The sequence below is a fragment of the Ochotona curzoniae genome, unplaced genomic scaffold (genome assembly GCF_017591425.1).
Source record: "Ochotona curzoniae isolate NIBS_2020 unplaced genomic scaffold, NIBS_Ocur_1.0 scaffold_2476, whole genome shotgun sequence".
NCBI lineage: Eukaryota > Metazoa > Chordata > Mammalia > Lagomorpha > Ochotonidae > Ochotona > Ochotona curzoniae.
The window spans coordinates 20,945,112-20,969,615 of NW_024467095.1; the positions used below are offsets into that span (position 1 = coordinate 20,945,112).

The 24,504-nt window shown below is 48.7% G+C and overlaps 2 protein-coding genes across 3 annotated transcripts; one reads left to right on the forward strand and one right to left on the reverse strand.

Annotated features, from left to right (window-relative positions):
• Positions 1-642: 642 nt before the first annotated feature.
• Positions 643-17,781, reverse strand: ZNF398 (zinc finger protein 398). 2 transcript variants are annotated; one of them, XM_041002450.1, is made up of 6 exons: positions 17,682-17,781; positions 13,177-13,572; positions 9,226-9,352; positions 8,643-8,756; positions 5,055-5,168; positions 643-3,511 (listed from the first exon to the last, which is right to left on the reverse strand). In XM_041002450.1, the coding sequence occupies exons 1-6, from the start codon at positions 17,703-17,705 to the stop codon at positions 2,373-2,375; spliced, it is 1,914 nt and encodes a 637-aa protein (XP_040858384.1). In that variant the 5' UTR covers positions 17,706-17,781; the 3' UTR covers positions 643-2,372. The 2 variants fall into 2 exon arrangements, with proteins under 2 accessions (XP_040858384.1, XP_040858385.1); XM_041002451.1 differs by lacking the exon at positions 13,177-13,572.
• A 2,724-nt stretch (positions 17,782-20,505) lies between these two features.
• Positions 20,506-24,002, forward strand: ZNF425 (zinc finger protein 425). The gene is given in 5 exon segments (XM_041001952.1): positions 20,506-20,512; positions 22,053-22,742; positions 22,745-23,637; positions 23,639-23,944; positions 23,946-24,002. Coding segments are annotated over 5 exon segments (1,953 nt in total).
• Positions 24,003-24,504: the final 502 nt, after the last annotated feature.

Below are 24,504 nucleotides of genomic sequence, written 5' to 3' on the forward strand. Positions count from 1 at the left end.
GTGTTCATCTTCGGCTGAAGTTCACGTCCCAGCTGGCTACAGTTCCTTACAGAAGGAATCATGGACTCCATCTGCAATATTTTATTCCACAGGTCTTTTTCTTTAGTAACCTCTGTGTCTTCAGCAAATCTTTAAGTAAAACATGTTTAGATGTGACTTAGCACCTTCATCACACCTAAGTATAGGAATCCACTCTCCAGAACATCGTAGCAAATACTTGGATCCATTCAGAAAACGGAGATCAGCATCTCAAAACATTACTAACCAACTCTACGGCCTTTTTGTCAGGAAACAGAGGTGTAAAGTTGAATGTCAAGTTAATACAAGGTAATAAATTAAGCCAGAACTCTGGCTTTGCGGTTTCCAGATCTCCCAAGTTTTTCTATAATGTAAACCTAGATCCCGAGTGCAAAGCTCCTAATCTCAACATCTGGGGCGGTGCCTGCCCTGCCTTGTTTTGCCGCCTTTGGCCTTATCATTGCTTACGAGCTGTGAAGTCATGGCAGCAAACCAGGTCTCGCCCACCTTGCTTATGGCTCCTGATACTACGAAGTCACAGAGCAGATATTTTATAGATGTGACTGTCCTAACGAGCAGCATGTCCAGGCAGAGCCTTCCCAGGAGCAAAGCTAGCTGGGCTAACACCTTTTCCTTGTCGAGGAGGATGGAAGTTGAGCTAAGTGATAAGGGAGAAAAAAATAGATCCCTTCCTTATCACTTCATCAAAAAGTGTCCTAAGTATTCAGAGTTCTTATTCTAACCATCTTGGGATGATTCAGGGGAAATAAGAGAGTACAGGGTTAAATGACTTTAGCTGCCCAACACATGGTTTCTCCACACAGTCTTTCTACTTCAGGCTATAAGCAAAACAACAAATCAAATTGATTTCAGTCAAGTTTCAACAAGAAACCCTCTGCTTTGATTTTTTGCTGTTTTATTTGGCTTTGTATGGATGGAAGCCAAAGATACAGACAGAATTTTGGCAGAAGGAATGTATCGCAAGTTTTTTTTTTTCCCCCCAAGTTTTTAAAGGTTCACTTCTTTGCTTTCAACAGCCTCATTTTGCAAATAAAAAGTTGAGATTTGTAAAGCTGTAAAGGGAAAGGGACTCAAGCCCAGGTGCAAAGTCACTTAGGAACAAAACAAGGCCCGGATGCTCCCAGGTGACTGAATGACCCCCAGGAACAGAACACATGGTGGCCAAGATTCCTAAAAGCAAAAAAAAAGCAGGAACAGCCAGTCGTGATGTATGCATGGTGCAAAGTTCTCAATGATCTACAAAGTTCCTCAATCTACCATCAATGGGCAAGAGCCAGAGGGCGAGATCACACACCCCGTTAGCTCAGGCAAGCTGCATGTCAACACCATTATGACCTCACTGCAGAGGAAGCTGAGAGTCTACTGGCATTTTCTGAAACTTCGTAATGCTTTTGGAAAATGGTGTGATATTGTTGCTGATGATTGTCAAAAATATCAAGAACCAAAAATGGAAAAGCAAGTTCACAGGCTTGGAAAAGATGAGGGAAAACTTGATATACATGAGTCTGAGGTTCAAGCACAAAGTTTAGACTGTCCTGTCACTGCCATACCAACAATTTCTCTGAGATCTTCAGCTTTTCAAGACAGGGCTGAGATCATTTCTCCTAATTTTTAACCAGGACCTTGGGAAAGGCGACTAGCAGTCTGAATGCAAATAAAACAAACGACAAGTTGCACTTAAAGCCAATACAAGAATTGATCTCCTTGCTTTAAAATCAAACTTGTCTTTCACCCAATATTAAACCAAATGTATTAGAAGAATTTAGGAAACCTAGGAAGGTAGTCTTGAGTTATTATATTTCAGCGAAGGCAGCTACATGGCTGTGTGCACGGCCCTCAGCTAGTTCTGAGACAGAAGACAATGACACGAACAGTGGCTTAAGCATTTTCTCCCCTTAACCATCTTACTGATCAAGGAATTAATGAGGTTTTAGTTCAATGCTTCATGCCTCATGCCTCATGATGGGTCTTAAGTTTCAGAGGAGCTTCCTCTGTGCCTGCCTTTACCAAGAGATGTGATATATTATTAATCTGTTACTCAGTGGTAACAGGACAGCAGGACAGCCAGAGACTAAAGCTTGCTTCCCAAGCTCTCTGCAATATTCTAACTTCTGCTTTTATAGCATTTTTGATAAGATGAGGATCCTGGGCTCCTTTCCAATCTCTCTGGGGTTTCAAAATATAGTATTCTGATATTAAGTTCCAAATCCAATGTTTTTAGTTAAACGTAGAGTGCCCCAAATTTCTGGATGTGCTCAATAGCATGGGCGACAGAGCCTTCTCTTGGGATTTCTGTGCTGCCTTGAGCATAGATAACCATGAAGCCACAGAGGTTACAACACTCCCCCTCCACTTCCTTCCCCATACCACTGGTTGGTCTCTAGACCCTCTGTGTTAATGCCCAGGTCAGAGGTTTCCAGGCCAGTTAAAATGGGACCAGGAGGGTCAGGTGGTTGCCCAGATGGGTCACTGTCACCTCCACAGCTTCCACTGTGGCCTGAACGAAGGTGGTCCTTGAGTGTCTGTTTATAGCGGAAGCTCCTGCCACAGTAGGAGCAGGGGTAGGGTCGTTCACCTGTGTGGATGCGCTGGTGTTTCATGAGGTGGTGCTTGCGGATAAAGCTCTTGCCACAGTGAGCACAGCTGAAGGGCCGCTCACCAGTGTGCAGCCGCCGGTGGTTCAGCAAGTGCTCCTTGCGCATGAAGCTCTTACTGCAGTCAGTGCATGGATAAGGGCGCTCACCTGTGTGGATCATCTGGTGGCGGATCAAGGCCGAGTGGCCATTGAAGTCGATGCCACACTGAGGGCAGGAGAAAGGGCGCTCCTGTGCGTGGCCACGCTGATGGAGCAGGAGGCTGATCTTCAGACTGAAGCTTCTGCCACACTGGGTGCAGCGGAAGGGCCTCTCGCTTGCATGAGCACGGCGGTGGCTGGTGAGGCGGGCCTGGTCAGCAAAGCGTTTGGGGCAATCAGGGCAAGGAAAGGGACGCTCAGTGCTATTATGGACCCGCAGGTGGTAGGTGAGTCTGGATGGGTGAGTGAAAGTCCTAGCACAGTGGGGGCATGTGGGGGGCGTCTCCCTGGCACGGTCTTGAGAGCTATTGCTAAGGCTGGCCCTGGGACACTGGGCACAGGCTGAGGGGTGCTCACCAGCGTGGCTACACTGGTGGGTGAGCAGCATGTCTTGGCTGAGACTCTTGCCACAGTGGTGGCACGAAAACACCTGTTCCCCAACTGGAGGTGGAAGAGGGTAGCTACCCAACTGAGTAAAAGTCACTTGTCCCTCAGAGGCTTCAGGCAGGTCAGTGGCTGGATGTCCAAAAGGTGTCATAGACGCAGACTGTTGGTTTTTGAAAGCCACATCTGTAAAAGCATCCTTTGCTGCTGCTGGTGGTGGCAGTGGTGACGAGAAGGTGACTGGAACCTCAGGGCACAAAGCGAGGCCTTCTGCTTTGATGACAAGCTCTTCGTCTGAAAGAAAGGACCCGAGAGTTACACCTAACAACACTTACTTGTCTCACTAGCAGCTCTTGTGCCCTACCCACCTCTGACTGCTCTAAACTCTTAATCTGGTTCAGATAAGAAGCGGTTGTGACATAAACAAGGCATCTGCCCTCTCTGTGCCAAGTCCTGTTGTTAACACTGTACCTCTCTGAGGCTCTTGGTTTAGAAAAAGAAAAATCTTGGCATCAATCTTCCCACAATATTTTCATTATGTTTCACCTCTGCTCACGAATTTCGTGCTGCTGTTGTGACAAGGCTTCCAATCACGTATTTCTCCACTCCAACTTATTCTTACCCTCTCTAGAACCAGCTGTTTTCCCTGTAAATGCTGCACAGGATTCTGCTTCTGCGACTCTGTCCATTCTGCCCTCCCTCTGGTAAGATGCTTCCCCTCTTTCCCCATCTTCCCAGATTATACCTGGCCACATTAGCCCAACCTGAGCTCTAATTCTGGATTAACACTCTTCCTAAGGCCTCATCTGAATCTCCAACATGTCAGCCATCTCATTCACCCTTGACACGGAACAACAGGCATGCCTAGTATTGTTATGTATGTCCTCCATGTAAACTTCTCGAAGGGCAAAAACCACCTTATTTCCAAGAGGCTGGAAGAATTCAGGGCGCAAAAGGCATGAAAAGGTTGCATGGGTTGAGTAAGTGATAAATGATCAAGTGCTTTCTGGCCTTGAGATTTTCTGCTGTAACTCAATTGACAAAATATAGATAGTGCTAAATATCTTGGCAGGTATTTTCGGTTCTTCTCCCTTTGTTTTACCTTTCATTAAAGGGGGGCTTTTAATTAACATCGTGCCCCCCCTAGTGCCATTTTTGTCTTTATTGCTTGTCTCCCTTCATCCCATTCATTTTTGTCCATTCTTTCTACGTGATCTTAAAATGTTCTTCTGCCTTGCCCTATTCTCATACTTTCAGTTCACCTGTATGTACTTGCTTGTCTTTCTCTGACAATTTTAATTTGACTCTGGATTTAAAATTTGTATTAGCAACATTGTCATTTTTTTAAAGATTATTTTTATGGGAAAAGCAGATGTACAGAGAGAGAGAGAAGGAGATGGAAAGATCTTCCATCCACTGGCTCACTCCCCCAAGTGACTGCAATGGCTGGAGCTAAGCTGAGCCAGAGCCAGCAGTCAGGAGCTTCTTCTGGGTCTCCTATGTGGGTGCAGGGTCCCAAGGCTTTAGGCCATCCTCTACTGCTAACCTACGCAAAAACCAGGGAGCTGGGTGGGAAGTGAAGCAGCCAGGATACAAACTGGTGCTCATATAGGATCCTGATGCTTGCAAGGTGAGGAATTAGCCACTGAGCCATCGTGCCAGGCCCTTAGTATTATTTCTGATTTGAGCATATGTGGCTGTTTTTGGTTTTGTTTCTTCCTGACTATTTTCTCACTATTTTTTTTCTTCTGCAAGCCCACGTATTTCACCTGCTACTGCAGTCACTGCTAGCATGGCCCAGATCTGCATGTGAACATGTCTTTAACTGACCACTCACCAGCAAAGGTGTTTTTGTATAGGTCACTCTCCTTGGACTCCTGTGGGGCCCCAACCTGAGGCTCTTCCTCTTGTTTAATCCAAGACAGAATATCTGATGTTGAAATACCAGGCTCTATTTGTGAGGAAAAAGGAGAATGGCCTTCAAGGACTTGAATCTGAAGGTGAGATAATCATGTTGGTTTGTAAAACACTAAGATATTCACACATATTCAATTTTAATTCTCGAAATGAACCAACCTTTAAAAGATGTATATAAACTTCACAGAACTAGTTGAAAACTATATTTACACATTTTACTTGTTCTACTCTACTTCCACTTAAAAACAAGTCATTTTTATTTCAGAGATGACAACCTAAAATTTCCAATTAATATACCTTTAATTTCATTAATACTTTCTAGTAAAGATGTAATGATTTATTTGAAAAGCAGAGTGACAGTGAGAAAGAGAGCGAGAGAGAGACGGATCTTTCACCTGCTGATTCACTCCCCAAATGGCCAGGGCTGGGCTGGGCTGAAGCCAGGAGTCAGGAACTCCATCTGGGTCTCATGGGTAGCAGGGGCCCAGGCACTTGGGTCCTATTCTGCTGCTTTCCCAGGTACATTAGCAGGGAGCTGGATTGGAAGCAAAGAAGCTAAGCTGGAATACGGGAAGCTGGTGGTATTATCAGCAGCCTTAACTCCAGCACCATAACATCTTCCACCTCACCAGTCCTCTTAATATTGAAAATATTTTCACCCTTTTCTCTCATAGGAGAGTTATGCAGGTTCACCACACGGTAGCAGGGGCTCAAACACTGGGCGCCTCCTGCTGCTTTTACCAGGCCATTAGCTGAGAGCTGGACTGGAAGTAGAGCAGCCAGGACATGAACTGACACACGTGACACGGTGGCGTCGAAGGCAGTTAGGCCACGATGCCAGTCCCTCTGACAGGATTTCCTAACAGACATTCAAAATATGAACCTTTCAGTGATCAAAACTGACTTATAAAATATAGTATACTTCCTTTCAATAATTTTCTGAATGAGCTACTGCTCTAGAAATCTCCAAATGAGATTTCAAGTGGTTTTGACTTTTTGTTGGTGTAACATTACAAATTCCGAATCTTATATATTTAATTAGTTGCAATCTATTGCAGTTATCATTTGTATTTTTATTTTTAAAGATTTATTTGTTCTTACTGGAAATGCAGATATACAGAGGGGAGGAGAGACAGAGAGAAAGATCTTTCATTCACTAGTTCACTCTCCAAGTGGTCGCAATTGCCAGAAGTCAGAAGCCAGGAGCTTTTTCTGGGTCTCCCATGCAGGTGCAGGGTCCCCCAAGGCCTTGGGCCGTCCTCAACTGCTTTCCCTGGCCACAAGCAGGGAGCTGGATGGAAGTGGAGCAGCCAGGACAAAAACCAGTGCACATATGGGATCCCAGCAGTTGCAGGGCAAGAATTTAGTAATTAGGCTAGTACACCAGACCCTTTCTTTTTCTTTTTTAAGATTCATTTGAATGACAAAGAGAAATACGGAGAGAGAGAGGGAGAGAGAAGGGGGGGAGAGAGAGAGAAGGAAGGGGGGAAAGAGAGATTATCCATCTGGTTTATTGTTCAAATGGTTACAACAGCTGGGGCTGGAGCAGCTGAAGCCATGAACTCATCCTCATCTCCCATGTCTCTCATGTGGATGGGAACAGAGCAGCTGGGACTGCAGCTGGCACTCCAGTGTGGGATGCTGAAGTCGTAAGCAGTGCTTTAACCTGCTGTGCCGAAGCACTGTCCCCATGATTCCTCTTTCTAATGACCCCCTCTTTGGCCAGTGGGAGCAATACCATGTCCTTTTCACAAACCTCAGATGTCTCATTTCCTTCACTTCCAGGGACAACCCATCCCAGGCTTGTCTCACATTTCCTGCCTCAGGCTGACATTCAGTGATCTCTTTAAACAGTGGAATCTATAATAAATTATATGGCTGAAAACTGTTCATCAGTTATCCCTGCTTCTAGTACTTTCATTGCATAAAGCTAAAACATAATATCTCTGAAGAAAAAAAGTGTTATGAATACATATTAGCATTTGATTCACATTTACAATTCTAGTGTGTAAATCTTGTTTTTACTTTTTTTTTTAAGATTCTGGTTTTATTTATTTGAAAAGTAGAATTATAGAGAGAGATAGAGAAAGAATATGAATGAATCTTCCATGCGCTGATTCACTCCCCAAGTGACTGCAATGGTAGGGGCTGGACCAGGCCTAAGGACTTGGGCCATCTTCTGCTACTTTCCCAGGCACATCAACATGGAAATGGCTTAGAAGTGGCACAGCAGGGACGTGAACTAGTGCCCATCTGAGATGCCAACATCACAGACCACCCTGTAACATTGGTCCCAATTTTATTTTTATAGAATTATTTTTTGTGGGGTCAGCTCAATGGCTCACGTGGCTAATCCTCCACCTCAAATGAGGCAGCCCATATGGGTGCTGGTTTATATCTCAGCTGCTACACTTCTGATGCAGGTCCCTGCTTATGGCTTGGAAAAACAGCAGAGGTTAGCTGAAGTCCTTGGGCCTTTGTATCCACATGGGAGACCCAGAAGAAACTTCTGATTCTTGGCTTTGGATTGGCTCAGCTCTGGTCATTGCAGCCATTTGGGGATTGAACCAGTGGATGGAAACTTCTCTCTGTGTCTCCTCTAACTGCTTTTCAAATAAAAAATATATACATCTTAAAAAAATGATTTATCTTACCAAATAGCTAATGCTTCTGCCAGAATATAACTAATAACCTTTTCCATATGACTTATTTGAAGAGTAGGGAAATTTAGAGGCAGATTCTCCATCTGCCAGGTTACTCCTTCAATACCTCCAAAAAGCAGGGCTGGGCCAAGCTGAAGCCAAGAGGTAGGAACTCACTCTGGGTCTGCCAGTGCGTGGTAGGAACCCCAGCATCCGTACCATGATCCACTGCCTTCCCAGTCACGTGAGGAGGGTCTCAGCAGAGGAGCCAGGACTTCAACTTTCAACGCAGTAGGGGATGTGGCCATCCCACAATGCTTGCCCCTTCAGCCTTAGATGTGAGCTACCGGGGTAGTGACAGCATTTGGCAAGCCAATTCCTAACTGTTGTTACACTAAACATTTTTCACAGTTATTTATATTTGAAAGTCAGATTTACAGAGAGGAGAGACAGAGATGCAGAGTGGAATGTTCCACCTGTTGGTAGCTTAAATGGCGGCAATGGCTGGAGCTGAGCTGATCCAAAGCCAAGAGCCAGGGCTTCTTCCAGGTTTACCACGTGGGAGGCAGGGGCACAAGATCTTGAGCCACCCTCTACTGCTTTCCCAGGCCATAAGCAGAGAGCTTGCTGGGAAGTAGAGCAGCCGGGATACAAGCCTGCGCCCATATGGGATGACAGTGCTTACAGGCAGAGGATTAGCCTGGTGAGCCACTGCATTGGCCCCCTTATATTTAAACAAATGCTTATGATCCACTCAGAATCTACTTTAGACCCAAATGTTTCTAGAAGCCCCTGAGTCCCGTTTATCTTAGACCACTTTTTCCTCCACAAAAGGGGGAGAAGGGGTGGATTCATTTTCTACTTACCCTCGCTGGGGACTGCAGGAATCTCACTTTCCTCTGGCCTTGCCTGATTCTCTGTATTATGCTCTCCTTGTGGCTGAATCTGTGTTAAGACATCAGGCTGATTCATGGCATAGTCTAGGAGAAACCAGAGGGAGAGCGGGGTTGACAAAGAAATACGCATGCCAAGCCTGAGCTCAGTCTGAGATCCAGAGTGCCAGGGACTTTGTGATTCCATGCCATTTCACCCCATCTACCTCCCCAACTAAGGAAAGGAGGTAAGAGAGTCAGTGAGTGAAAAAGCACACGTTCTATTACCACTGCACGTTTGCTTCTCGGGAAATGCAGTGTGCCTCAAGAGGAAGCATCCAAATTCTGTTTCAGTGAAGGATAATCCAGGGAAACTACGTGTCACACCCAGAACTTTATTCTATGTCCTGGCATCTGGCGAAAGGAGAAATCCCTATTTCCTATGTAGCAGCTGTGACTGGGTCAGCTTCAGCTTGCACCAGAGTTAAGTAGTGTGTGGGGACAAGAAAGAAGAATAGATATTGCTTGGAGACCCTGGGAGTTGTCGTCACCTCAAAGGGTGCCAACTCAGCCTCACCCATGGAGATGAGAGATTCGTAGTTGCCCTTCATGATATTCTTATAAAGCTCCTTTTGCCATTCTTCCAGTTTTTCCCACTCTGGAGTGGAGAAGTAGATGGAGACATCGTCAAACGTCACAGGCACCTACAATTACAATCACACACAGATGAGCCTTGCCTGCTGCGATCTGGCCAGGCAGTAAACCTTCCCCTGCCCTCATCTCTTTCAGCACTTTATCTTATAAAAGAGGCGGTAACAAATGTTCTAAATCTCTCTGAAATGACTTGATTCCCATTTGCCATTCATACAATCCTCAATCCGGACACTCATGCAATTCAGCCTACAGCTGGTACAATTTCTTTTTTTCTTTTTTTCTAATACAAAACCTAGATTTTTTTTTTAAAGCTATTATAAAGACAAAACAATTATCAGTTGAAGGACTTTGAGGTTTTATCCCACTTTCACTTGTTCTATTATAGAAAACTAACCTAGACATTGGGAATAGAACAAAACCTAAGAGATTACCATAACATACAAATGCTCCTGGGGACAGGCATGGGGGCCCTGGACACCGCATGTGCTCCAGTGAGAATCCTAATCCAGAGCCATCCACCCAAAACAAGTGGCTCTCGCCAATGTAGAGGGTGCCAGTGCCCAGGCCCTTTCTATTCAGGTGGCCTTGGTGTCCGGCTGCTGGTGCCTCAGGCCCTTGGTGGACTGCGGGGGCAGGAACCCCCTGAGAAGGCTCACAGCAGCGCCCAGTGGGAAGACAGCCACGGACGAGGCAGGAGCCACAGCCCCGTGATTCGTCCCGGAAGCAGGGGCAGGCACCACGGAAAACGGTACCATTCCTTGAGGCACATTCAAGTCTTGTAGCTACATTAATAAAATACGTATGTACTCTTATGAACTGTCTTTTCTCTAACAATATCATTCTCCCGGAAATCTCAGGAATTGCTTTGTCTTATTTCTGCTTCTTCAAGTAGTTTTGCCAAGTACAGAGTTCCCTTTGGGGCTAATCCTCCTCTATGTATGGAGGAAGAGATCCATGATTGATGACTGAAAGCTGATAGGATCGATGTTGGAGGCTTGTTAGGAACTTTAACTAAATTTTAAAATTCATTTTATCTTTGTATATATGTTCATTTTTCTGGAAGCCTTGTTATGTATATATTAAATGAAACCTTTTGCCAATTTTTTTTAAAAGGATTTGCTTATTTTTATTTGAAAGGCACATATACAGAGAGAAGGAGACAGAGAGATCTTCTACCTGTTGGTTCATGTGCTAAATGGCTGCAACAGCTGATGCTGCGCTGATCTGAAGCCAGGAGCTTCTTCACGGCTTTGGGCTACTCCTCACTGCTTTCCAAAGCCACAAGCAGGAAGCTGGATAGGAAGTGGAGAAGCCAGGACACGAACGGGCACCCACATGGGTTTCCTGCATGGATATAGGTCTTAAGACTGGGTCATTCTCCACTGCTTTCCCAGCCAGAGTTCCTGGAGCCTTGATTCCGCCTGGCCCACCTCAGGATTTCACATGGTGTGAGGAGTAAAAAGGCAAAAAATGGATTCTCTTCCTGTCACTGTTTTTTGAATAAGTTTTTTTGTTTTAAAAAAAGAGGCTAAAATATTACATTTTATGGCATACATTTTACCAGATTAAAAGGCAGCTACACAGAGATACAGGGAGAAACAGAGCAAGATTTTCCCTCCGCTGGTTCATCCCCCCTACTGGCCACAAGGGCCAGCTCTGGGCCAGGCCAGGCCAAAGGCCAGGAACGCCACTGGGGTCTCGCAGGTGGGTAACAGGAGACCAGGGACTTGGGGCACCTTCTGTTTTCCCAGGGTGCCAGACTAGATGAAGAGCAGATGGCCTGGAACTGGTGCCCATAATAATTTTATTCGCCTTTATCATTCTTTCAGCAAACACTAAATGTAAATCATCCCAAATCTTATAAAGGGGCTCCAGGTGCACAAAGAAAACACACTGAGGGAAGTTTCTCCATCTGAAACAAACTCGAACACACCTTCCAGCTCCTCCTTCATCCTCTGCTCCTCCCCTCGCAGAAAAACCCTCCCTTTGATTTCTTCGCACTCGTTCTCTGCCCTACTCCATTAGATCCTCTCTCCCTACCACACCTCAAACAACTCTCATCAAACCACCAACGATGTGTGCTACCCAATCATCCTTGAAGTAACACGGCCACCCGCAGGACAGCTCTCTCCCTGACGCAGGTCTCGCTCGGGCCCTGTGCTATCACATACTTGGTTGTTTTTCTCTATCCTGTAGGACGCTCCTTCCTAGTCTCCTGCTGACTTGGAACTTGGACTCTCTTCTGCTTCTCCGCTTCCTCTCCCCGGGTAAATCACTTCCGGTTTGTAACTTAGAACACCATCTCTACCTCAACAACTCCCAAGCATTTATCTTTCTCTTGTGCTTCAGAGTCCACTTAACATCTTCCCTGAATGTATCTCAAATAAACACTGCAAATTAATTTAGCCAACAACCTCACCTCCCCAACATGTTCTTTCCCCTCAAGGAAACTGCCAACACCATCTGTGTACTTCTTCCATCATATAGTTTAAGATTCAGTGATGTGAGGTGGTTAAGAATACATGTGTGGGCCCAGAGCGGTAGCCTAGTGGCTAAATCCTCGCCTTGCATGCACCAGAAGCCCATATGGGTGCCACTTCATGTCCCAGCTGCTCCACTTCCCATCCAGTTCTCTGCTTGTGGCCTGGGAAAGGACTAGAGGATGGCCCAAAGCCTTGGGACCCTGCACACAATGAGAGACCCAGAAGAAGTTTTTGGCTCCTGGCTTCAGCTCAGCTCAGCTCCAGCTGTTGCGGATAGCAGATCTTTCTGTCTCTCTTTCTCTCTGTAAATCTGACTTCTCAATAAAAATAAATTAATTAAATATACATATATATATCTGTATTTGTACTTTAAGATTCAGGCACAACACTGTTATAAGCAATAACGTGGAGACAAAGGTCTTACCCACTTGCCTGTAGCCCTGGACCCTTTGTGCCCTAATTAATCATGTAAAGAATGTCAAAATAAAATCATTACCAAAAAATTATTCATTCTTCAGCTCTCTCCTGAACCTAGGATTTCAGAGTCTCTAGGTATGATATCCATCAATTCAGGACTGAAGAACACTAGCCTGGATGATGTGGCCCTCGCCCGAGTCTGCTCGTTGTGCTTCTGCTCACTAAGGCACACCACGAGCTGGTCTCCTTGCCACACTGTTCCCAACCTGTTTGCGCCTTAGGGTCTCGGCACTGGCTCTGGATTCAGCCTGGAAAGCGTCTTCAGATCTTCTCACAGCTGGGGCTTTTCCCATCATTCACCTTTGGCTTAATAGAAGCTCTTTTGTAAGAACTTCCCTTGACATCCGATTAAAGATAAATCACCAGATGGCAACACAGGCATACCTGCAAACTAGCTGCCTTCAAAGCTGGCTTCCACAGCTTTAGAATAATGTTTACTTCCTTTTCTTTATTAACTATTTCCTCTATGAGCACGGGGTCCTAGCATACTTCTGCAAAGGTGCTAAAGTACAGGATCTGTGAGTGCTAGACCCCTGGGTAATCCCAAACCTCAAATTAACCATTTGACTATATATTTAGTTTGTTCTCCCCCTGACTTCTTTACCAAAATTGACAAATTCAAGTTAACTGATTTAAGCGATAACTCAGTCTCCTTAACAAGTTTCCAGGAACAGGTAGGAAAAAGCAAAAGGGAAGCAAACTGACCACCACATGGCCAACACTGGCTCAGAAGGAATGTTCTGCTAAATGCACACTGGAGAGAGAAGGCTTCCCAAATAGAAAAACATGAAAGACCAGCAGCCTAAGCCACTTCGAGAAATCTGAAAAGGAAATGAATGTAACTGGCTGAGCCATCCCCTGGCACGAAGGCAAGGCCCAGTAGCACCGGTCCACAGTAGAAGCGAGGCTGTTACCTTTGGGATATCTCCTTTAATACCTGGAGGCAGCCGCAGGATCCAGAAGTTCCTGTTTCTTAACAGGTTCTCCAAGTTCTCCAGTCGTCTCTGCAGCAGCCCATACTCTTGCAGCAGGGTCCCCAGAATGGCCCACTTGCCATCCAGCTGGTTCCCAAGCTCTGTCACCATCTTCTCACAGCTGGCTAGCTTCTTTTCTGCTGTCCCCGTCCGGCCTTCCAGGTGCAGGAGTCGCCGGCTGTGGACATCCACCTTCCGTTCTATGGCCTGAACAGCCGCCACCACGGTCCACAGCGAGATGGCTGCTGTCTGCAGGTGCGCCTCACTCGCTGCTGGGGGTGTAGGGAGAGAAAAGGGCTGCAGGGGCGTAAGGCACTCGGAGTCCCACTCAGAGGTCTGTGAAGCAGAGACGGAACAAGACACTGAGCGTTAAAAGGCACACTCACTCCAAACTAAATGCAAATAAGAAAGTCTGAACTGTCGCTAAGGGGAACCCAAATACAGCTTTGGTACTGCCTGCCTCAGTTTCACCTTTCTGGAGTTTATTTCCATCAAAAGCAAACAGTACTCCTTTGATAGCTTTGATCAGTTAGTGCAGCCTGACGGGCCAGTGCTGGGCTGTAGCCGGCTGAACTATACTGCCTGCGATCACCTATGCCAGAAGGCCAGTTCCCGCTGCTCCACTTCTAATCTCAACGCCCTCTCGGATGCCCTGCTGCTCCACTTCTAATCTAGACCCCTCCCTCCTGAAAGGGCTCTGCCACTGATATGGGCTACCTAGACGAAGCTCTGGGGCTCCTGGTTGAGGCCTGGCTCAAGGCCTGGCCTTCACAATCTTTCAGAGAGTGAACCAGCAAATGAATGCTCCCTCTAAGTATCTCCCCCCCTCTTCATCTTTTTAAAGATTTTATTTTTATTATTTATTGGAAAGTCAGATATACAGAGAGGAGGAGAGACAGAGAGGAAATCTTCCGTCCAATGATTCACTCCCCAAGTGAGCGCAACAGCCAGAGCTGCACCAATACGAAGCCAGGAGCCAGGAACTTCTTTCGGGTATCCCACACGGGTGCAGGGTCCCAACTGCCTTCCCAGGCCACAAGCAGGGAGCTGGATAGGAAGTGGAGCAGCTGGGATTAGAACCAGCGCCCATATGGGATTCCAGTGCGTTCAAGGCGAGGACTTTAACAGCTAGGCCACGCCACGGGGCCCTGTACCTTCATCTTTTAAAGAAACAAAATAAATATGTAAAAAAAAAAAAATCTGGCACAATTCCCGATTTGGGCTCAAAGGCTCAGGCTGTTGCCACATCTTTTATCTTTGGAAAAAGCTAAAATGCTCGAGTCCTCGCTGGTTTTACTCAATTCAGTGCCCTGTGACAAAGCCCTTAGAGATGCAATCTGGCCTGTCCACTATCCTGTTTTCAACCACAACCATGTCATGCAGTAATAGCTAAATACGTTGAAAATGTTGAGTCTGGAGGAAATACGACAGATGTTTTCAAATATGTGAGGGTTATAAAACAGAAGGCACAACAGACTTGTTTAATCTTAAGACGTGTTACTCCAAAAGGGAGCAGAACTAGAACCAACATATGGAAATATTCAAACTTTGGCCCATAATAATTACTGAACTAGGTCTTTCCAAGAAATTGCAGGCTGTCACCGACGAATTTACTTTGAAACAAAAGACTGGTCTAGAGCGAAGGGATGTCTACAGGGAGGAGGTGGCACCAAGCAGCATCCACAAAGCTGTTCGTCTGAACTTGATAAAGGTGATCCCCTGGCTGCGGCCTCCTCTCCCACCCAAGGCTCATGCCACGTGGCCTGTAATTCCGGACAGCTCCATTTGACCCTGGTTTTGCCTTCTTTTCTGGTTGATCACTTCAGTTACTCCTCTTCATTCATGTTCTTTTTCTTTTTTTTAAAGATTTATTTACTTTTATTGCAAAGTCAGATATATAGAGAAGAGGAGATACAGAGAGGAAGATCTTCCGTCTGATGATTCACTCTCCAAGTGGCCGCAATGGCCGGAGCTGTGCTGATCTGAAGCCAGGATCCAGGAACCTCCACCAGGTCTCCCATGCGAGTGCAGGGTCCCAAGGCCTTGGGCTGTCCTCGACTGCCTTTCCAGGCTACAAGCAGAGAGGGAGCTGGATGGGAAGTGAGGCCGCCGGGATTAGAACTGGTGCCCATAAGGGATCCCAGCGCGTTCAAGGGAAGAACTTTAGCCACTAGGCCACTGCGCTGGGCCCTCAGGTTCTTCTTGACCCTTGCCCGTTTGCTCAGCTAACTTCCATCCAGCCTTAGATTGACCTGGTGTAAGGAAACCACCTAACTCAACTCTCAGCATCTACCACCAAGGCCTCCAGCCCAGGGAACTCATGCCACCTGCTATGCTTCCACAAAGCACTCACTACCCACTGGCTTCAGCTTGCAGCACACTTAGTCCCAAGTCAACAGGCACAAGAATCATTTGGTGATCTCGCTAACATACAAATCTGAAGTTCTGGGAGGGAAACTGAGATGTTACATGAACCAGCCTCCAGCTGAAGCGGACCCTGCTGATTTAGGGGGCACACAGTGAGTGGTCAGGAATGTCCAGCGGCAGGTGTTTGGCACAGTGGCCCATTCTCCACAGACACATCTGACACCACGGTTCGAGTTCCAGCACTACTTACAACTCCAGCTTCCCACTAACACGAACCCTGATGGGCATCAGGCAAAGGTGAGTTACTCAGGAATCTGCTATCCATACAGGAAACTTGGGTTGAGTTCTGGGTTCCTGCCTGTGGCCTGATCCAGCCCTCGCTATTGCAGGCATTACAGTAATGAATCAGCAGATGAAACGATGTGTCTCTTTGTGCCTTTCAAACAAGTAAAATTAGTTTTCTAAAAAGATTTATTTATTTATTATTGCAAAGGCAGATTTACAGATAGGAGAGACAGAAAGATCTTCCATCCACTGGTTTACTACCCAAGTGCCCACAACGGCTAGAGCTGAGCTGATCTGCAGCCTGGACCCAGGAGTCTCTTCGAGGTCTCCCATGAGGGTCAGGGTCCCAAAACTTTGGGCCATCCTCTACTACTTTCCCAGACCAGCAGGGAGCTGGATGGGAAGAGGAGCAGCTGGGACACAAAGCAAGGCCCCATATGGGATTCCGGTGGTTGCAAAGTGAGGATTTAGCCACTAGGCCAGTACATGGGGCCCAAGGAAAACTAGTTTTAAAAAAGGATTGCTCACCGCAGCCCCTCATGAATTCCTACTTTAAAAAGAAAATTAAAGCAATTAGGCCGAAACACTTCTTCCCACATCGGATTTACCAGTAATTTAATCCAGGCCTTTTGCTTCTTCCCCAAGGGAAAAAGTTGCCTTTTGCTTAAAGCTCATCTCTGTACCTGCCCTCAAGCCAATTCCTTTTCCTTTTTTTTGGGGGGGGGGGTACATTGTTCCTGTTATTTTTAGAGTCCATTTTTTTGCGATTCTTTCTGGTCAGATCCACTTATACTGCTCAACACAGCAGCCACCAGCTGTGCCAGACCACTGAGCTCCTGTCCAACTCAGATGCTCTGTGAGTATAAAACTTACACCTGACTTTGAACACTTGGTTTGGAAAAAAAAATGCAAAATTTCATTAACAATTTTGCAATATTGATTATACGCTGAAATATTTCAATACATTGGGTCACTTTCTTTCTTTTTTTTTTTTTTTAAGTTTTTAAATGTGACTACCGGAGAATTTTAATTTATGTGTAGCTTCCGTTCTATTTCTGTTGAACAGGACCGGTACAGACACAAAAGCATCCCTAGCATCTTTTAAAAACAAAAATGCAAAACAGGCCCAAGGACGGAGAGGGCATTTTTCTGCCTGGCCTTCTCCACTCTGTTCTTGCCTCTCCCCTCACACCTCAGGGGGCCCTTGGGCTCCCGACCTTTAAAATGGCAGTCCCTTGAGGTCGCCTAGGAGTCCTCCGAGGTGGCAAATCCCAGGGATACTTCCAAGTCCTTTCGTTCCTGCTGCTTGGCAATGACCGCGTAGCCGCCCGGTCACCGCAGGGCGCCCGTAACACAGAGAGGCCAGCCCTGCACGGGTCATCCACCCCCCAGCAAGCGAGTCCGAGGGTCCCCGCGGCGCCTGCACGCGCCGGCCAGAGGTTTGGTGACAGTCGCGGGAATGGCTGACGGATGACAACTCCAGCCCCGACCTCGCTGCCCCGTTTCGGCAGCTGTCGCGTGGGGGGCCCCTCTCGGCTGCAGCCCTGCACCTGCGCGGCCTCACACCTGGAGGCCAAGGGGACCGGACGAGCGCTCACCCTCGGCGTTCCGTGCCGCGTCCTCCCATCGCAGCCACTCCGTCCTCCCCTCCCGGTCCCCGGCTGCCGGCGGAGCCCAGGGCGACAGGCGACGTGGCCGGTGGCGCCCGTGCGTCGCCGCTGCCGGTGGCCCTCCCGCCTTCCCGGGGACCCCCAAGGTCCCAGAGACCCTCCCGACTGCCGGGTCACCCTTACCGGAGCCGGGGCCGCCTCGGCCATGGCTGTGCGCTTGCCGGCCGGGGTTGCGGGGGTCGCCTCCGCCGCCGCAGCGCGCGGCCCCCACACAGGCCCGGGGCTGCCTGCTCCTCTCCGGCCCCGCACCGCCTTCCCCGCGCGGACAGGGGGCGGGGGTCGTGCGCGGCTGGCCGGCCTCAGAGCGCGCAGGGAGGTGACCTAGAGCCCAGGCGGGCAGACGACCCGCAGTGTCGGACTGCGACGTCAGAGCAGCTCGGGCCACGCTCCGGCCGCAGCGACCCCTCAGCTGCCGCTTTGTGGGGAGACGCGCCGCAGGCTCGCGCCGTCCGGCCGCAGTGACCAGTGCGCCCCCTGCCGGCCCCCGCGGGCAGCGCCGCCCGGCCGGCCCCGCCCCGCCCCGCCCCGACAGGCCTCACGCCCCGCCCCGCCCGGCCCGGCCCCGCCCCGCCCGGCCCGGCCCCGCCCCGCCCGGCCCGGCCCCGCCCCGCCCCGACAGGCCTCACGCCCCGCCCCGACCCGCCCGCCCGGCCGGCCCCGCCCCGCTCGCCACGCCCCGCCCCGACCGGCCTCACGCCCCGCCCCGCCCGCCCCGTGCGCGCGAGCTTTGCTGTGGAGCTCACGTGAATTCTCTTTTCTCGAACTTACCCGAAGAAGGCTCCACAGATTGTCATTTAAGGCCCGTTCTGGAAAGTGATTTTTCCCCTGGAAGTCCCAGCTGGCAGGCGGCGCCGGAAAGGGAACGCTTCTATGGAACGACCGCCACACTGGCGGCAGCGGGCGAGAGTGCGAGTCAGGTGTGAATCTAGTTGGAGCACACACAGCCGGGAGGCCGAGGAAGACTCGTCATTCGCAGAAACTACAAATGTGAGTGCCTGGGGGAGGCGCATCGCCGTTTGCCTCCTAGTGAAACCAAGTACGGGGAGGAGGGACGCTTGAAAAAATTCATGAGTATGGGGGGGAGTAAGCTGTATAGATTTAAATTTTTTTCTGCACTAAGCTTCCGTTTTTATTGCAAATTTCTAGAATACTCTCCTAATTAGTCTACGACCCCCTTTAGATTTCCTCTCTAGAGAAATCCAGTCTGGAGATCTGTTCTTTGACAAGGCGAGGATGAAGTGTGAAGCGGTTACTTTTGCGTTATTTTGAGGTCAACCCAGTGAGCTTTAATGTAACCAGACAAACCTGCTTTTCTGCTACAATCTTTTTTCTTTTTAAAAATTTTATTTATTTTTTTTATTACAAAGTCAGAGATATACAGAGAGGAGGAGAGACAGAAAGATCTTCCATCTGTTGATTCACTCCCCAAGTGAGTGCAACATCTGGAACTGCGCTGATCCAAAGGCAGGAGCCTGGAACCTCTTCTGTGTCTCCCACGCGGGTGCAGGGTCCCAAGGCTTTGGGCCATCCCCGACTGCTTTCCCAGGTCACAAGCAGGGAGCTGGATGGGAAGTGAGGCCGTCGGGATTAGAACTGGCGCCCATATGGGGTCCCGGTACATTCAAGGGGAGGACTTGAGCCGCTGGGTTACATTACCGGGCCTAACTCCCTCGTTTTTAATACTTTTATATTTTTAATCTTGTCTCAGTCAGACATGACTCATCATAAACGTGCTGTACTTTTGATTATTTTTTCTTCATGGATTTTGAGGCGGCCATATGTGCTCATGTGGGATGTGGGTGTCATAGGCAGGAGCTTAGCCTGCTGCCCCACCATGCCAGCCCCAGAGTGCCTGCCTTTCAGTCCTGGCTCTGCTTCTGGTCCCAACTTCCTGCTGATGGGCACTCTAGAACAGCAGGTGCAGTCTCACTTCATTGGAATGCAGACCCGTGGTATGACAGATGGCAACCTGGCTGCTGCGTTGGACTGCCTCAGCCCTGCCTGCTGCAGGCACTGGAGGAGTGAGGCCGGGACATGGAGTATCTATGCCACTTCCTCTCTTCGCCTTTCAAATAGTTCTTTAGTAGATATTCAAATACCACTAATAAATCCAAATGACATGCATGTTTATTGTATTTGAAGATGATGTCACTGATCTGATGTGATAATGATTATATAATCGCCTGGTAATTATTCACGTTCGGGCATCAGGATGCCACAGATAATGCTGAGTCAGCACCAACTCTTCTGCCAAGTGTGACGTGGCCAGTATTGGTCCCAAAGTCAAACAGCTGTGCATCCCTGCTGCGTGTCTACACTCACCAACTTCTCATTACGATAACTAGATATCTGAGGGAAACTAAGGCTAGAAAAATGTATGTCCGTCCACAGCTCCAAAGCCTCATACTGTAATAAAATATATCTGTTAATTTAGCCTCTATTGAAGATTTTTTTTAAAAGTGATTTATTTATTTGAAAGTCAGAGTTACAGAGAAAGGAGAGACAGATTCTCTGGTCCTTGCTGCAGATGGCCACAGCAGCCGGGAATCCGGAACTGCATCAGGGTTTGACACCAGTGGCAGGGTCCCAAGTGCTTCAGCCGTCTTCCGCTGCTATTCCCATAACAGTATCAGGAAGCTACGCTGGCAGTGCAATACCCAAGACAAAAATTAGAGTCCCAAGGCCACCCTATCCTGGAGGTTAGGTTTTTTGGGGTTATTTTTGTTTGTTTACTTTTATTACAAAGTCAGATATACAGAGAGGAGGAGAGACAGAGAGGAAGATCTTCCGTCCGATGATTCACTCCCCAAGTGAGCGCAATGACCAGTGCTGTGCCGATCCCACATGGGTGCAGGGTCCCAAGGCTTTGGGCCGTCCTCAGCTGCTTTCCCAGGCCACAAGCAGGGAGCTGGAAGGAAAGTGGATCAGTGGGGATTAATCCCGGTGCATGCAAGGTGAGGACTTTAGCCACTAGGCTACTGCTCCAGATGCTGCCTTACGTTTTTCTTGACACTCCCTTTTCCCAACCTCTCTTGGCCAGTATAGATTCTAGTGTCCTGGGCTAGACTGTTTGTGGGAAGGTGTGGGTGGAGATGGGGTGGAGGAGCACAGGGAGCTTCTGTGAGACGAGTCTCCTGAGATTGTGCTCCCTGTTTGTGGCAGTCCTTTGGTTGGAGGTTGAACATCTTCAAAATTTAAAAAATTATGCTTAGCATCAGTTTTCATTAGGAAAATGCAAATTAAAACCACAAGGGTCGAGGCTGGCGTAGTAGTATAGTAAAAAGTTGGAAAGTTGGAATTGCAGAGAGAGAAAGAGATCGTTTTACAATGCCAAGTCCTTTGGGAAAGGGAATATTTTCTAAAGTGTTCATTCTAAATTCAATAAATTGCAGTTTGACGGTTCCTAGAAAAAATATAATTGTTTAAGATTTATTAATTTGAAAGGCAGAGTTACACAGACAGATGGACACAGAAAGGTCTTCCATCTGCTTATTGTTCACTCCCCAAATGGCCACATACCCAGGGCTGGGCTGGGCTGAAGCCAGGTGCTGGAATCCCAGCCAGGTATTTCCTCTGGGCAGCAGGGGCCTCATTCCACGGGGCATGCTCCACTGCTCGCCCAAGCTCATCAGCCGGAAGCTGGATTGGAAACGGAACTGCCAGAAGAGAAAGCAGCACTCATACAGGATTCCATTATAATAGGCAGCCGCTAAGCTAACTGCATCACAACACCAGTGCCAGAAAGATATCTTTTTAATAACATTTCTTCTAGAGACGTTTTTCTGAAACTCAGTATAGAAGAAAGATAACAATATGACCCCAGCCTTCATGTATAAATATTGTATTGTTTATTTCAGATTTAAGGAAATACAGTAATGATACAGATGCTCAGGAACTCATCATTTCCAACTTCCGCTGACCCTCTCAGGGGTCATTCCTAGCTTCACAATGTTTGTTTGCTTACAGTTTTTCTTTTTTTCTTCTTTTTTTTATTATTGGAAAGTCAGATATACAGAGAGGAGGAGAGATAGAGAGGAAAGATTTTGCGTTTGCTAATTCTCTCTCCAAGTGGTTGCAGTGGCCAGAGCTAAGCTAATCCAAAGCCAGGAGCCAGGAGCTTCTTCCAGGTCTCCCACATGGGTACAGGGTCCTAAGGCCTTGGATTGTTCTTAACTGCTTTTCCAGACCACAAACAGGCAGCTGGATGGGAAGCAAGGCCGCTAGGACATGAACCAGTGCACATATGGGATCCTGGCATGTAAGGCAAGGACTTTAGCTGCTAGGCAACCACACTGGGCCCTACAATTTTTATTTTCATACTGGCCTGTTTCTTCGCACATGGTGAAAGGAATGCAGGAGTTATGAGAGGCAGACATCGCAGTCATTGCCATCAGTGGGATTCCCTTTTCTTCTCTGGGAGTGACACGAGACAGTCCTTGAACCCCAGTGTGGAAGGCGTAGTGCTAATGAGAGCGATACTTTTTTTCTCTTTAGATAACCAAGGGACTTTGAGGGCAGAGGAGGAGGGATGCCATTTCGGTGGTCTTCAAGAGCAAGACTTGCGTGCTACCTTATCAGGAAAGGAAAAAAAGAATTCATCTGATCAAAGAACCACCTTACACTCTCCAGGTCTGCAGGAACTAGAGGTTCTAAATCAAAAGCTGAGCCTCCCAGTATCCAGTCAGGCCAAGCAAGCTCCGTGGCCCGAGCCTCCAGATGCTCCAGGTCACTTGGAAGCTCTGCCTGGGTCGGGATGTTATTCTTGCTGTGTCTGCAGGGAAGTCTTTGCGGTGCAGCGCGACCTGGCAGAGCACCAAAGGAGCCACTCCACGAGGCAGCCCTGAAAATATCCAAAGCACAGAGACAGATCCAGAGGGAATTGTGAGCTCCGTCGGAGCCCAGTGTTGCTGTGTGGGAAGAAGCGATTCCAGTGCAGTAAGTGTGAGGAGGGCTACTACCTGAAGCGCAGTCTCCTCACGCACCAGGTTGTCCACGCAGGGCAGCGGCCCTTCCCGTGCCCGCAATGCGGCAAGACCTTCCGGTACAAAGCCGACTTGAAGAAACACCTGTGCCTGCACCAAGGGGAGCGGCCGTTCCGCTGTGCCGAGTGTGGCAAGGGTTTCGTGCAGCAGTGCAAGCTCCAGGAGCACCTCCGGCTGCACAGCAGCGAGAAGCCCTTCCCGTGTTGGAGTGTGGCAGGAGCTCCCGCCGGAGGGGAAGTCTGCAGGTCCACGTCTGGCAGCACAGTGGGAAGAAGCCCTTCCACTGCACCGAGTGCGACCGAAGCTTTCCTCCAAAGGCAGCCTTGCAGACTCACCCGAGGACACACAGTGGAGAGAAGCCGTTTCCGTGTGAGCAGTGTGGGAAGAAGTTCATTTACAGGACGAAGCTCACCGAGCATGTCCGAGTGCACACAGGCGAGAAGCCCTTGCCGTGTCCGGAGTGTAATGAAAGTTTCCGCCAGAAGAGGAGTCTCAAAGCCCATCGATTCCAGCATGACGGGATGAAACCCTTCCAGTGTCTGGAGTGTGGCAGGAGCTTCTCCTGGAGGAGCGCCATGAAGGCCCATGAGCATCTGCACAGCGAGGAGAAGCCGTTCTCCTGCGGGGAGTGTGGCAAGAGGTTTACCCGGCCCTCCAAGCTCACGCGCCACACCAGGCTCCGCAGCCGGCCAAAGGAGTTTCCCTGTGGAGCGTGCAAGAAGGGCTTTGCTCGGCAGTTGAGGCTCACCCAGCACCTCAAGAGCCACAGCTCGGGGAAGCCGTTCTCCTGCGGTGAGTGCAGTTTCTGCCGTTGCTCGCATCTCACCGAGCACATGAGGCTTCCGGGTGGGGAGGAGCCTTGGCAGTGTCCTGAGTGTGACAAGAGCTTCTTCTGGAAGGCCTCCATCAAGTCCCCCCAGCGGATGCACAGGGACGAGAAGCCCTTCGCGTGTAGTGAGTGCAGCAAGACCTACACCCAGCCGTCCCAGCTTGCTGAGCATCTGCGAGTCCACGGTGGAGAGCAGCCCCACCAGGGTCCTGAATGTGATCAAAGCTTCCACCTCAAAGGAAATCTGAAAAGCCACTCGCTCCAGCACCAGTGGCCAAAAGCCATTCTCTTGTGTGAAGTGTGACAAAAGTTTCACGCAGCGGTGCAGGCTCACAGAACACATTCGAGTCCACAGCGGCGAGAAGCCCTTCCAGTGTCCGGAGTGTGACAGGAGCTGCTGCACACGAGGAGGCCTGGAGGCCCATTTGCACACACACAGCGGCGAGAAGCCCTTCCGGTGTCTGCAGTGTGGCAAAGGCTTCCTGCAGAAGAGGAGTCTGGAGACCCATGTGCACCGTCACAGCAGGGAGAGGCCTTTCTCGTGTCAGGAGTGTGGTAGAAGCTTGACGTACACGGGGGGCGCTCAACACCCACGTTGCAGTCCATGCGAGGGCAAAGGCCCCCAGTCTATGAGTCAAGCTACATGGCAGTCACACAGTGACAGCTGTTAGGTGGAACCAGCAGCCGTCTGGGCTCTGAATTCACAGCCCACTGGCCGGGGGCGTGCTGGCCAGATGCGGTCATCAGGAGCTGGTGGCTCCTTGACACAAGTTGCAGATAATCCAAGGTCGGAGAAGTCCTGCCAGTTATGGAAGAAACATTTGACACCAGTTGGGCAGTATAAAGTTTTTCATGACCGTTTGAGAGTGTGATAGTCCCATCGTTAAATCTGGGAGCTGCAGCCTGAATGAAGGGCTACAGACCTCAGCTCCCTCCTCAGCCAGCTTTTCTGTTACCAAGCCACCTTGTCGAAATTTGCATTGCAATCTTCAGTTTGCTCTCGGAGTAGATTCCCATTTCCTCTCCAGCGGTGAGAGAGCGTCTGCTTCTTGGAGGAATTTCTCTGTGTTGCTGAAAATAAGCATTGTCCATCACTCTATATATTTTCTAAAGATTTATTTTATTGCAAGGTCAG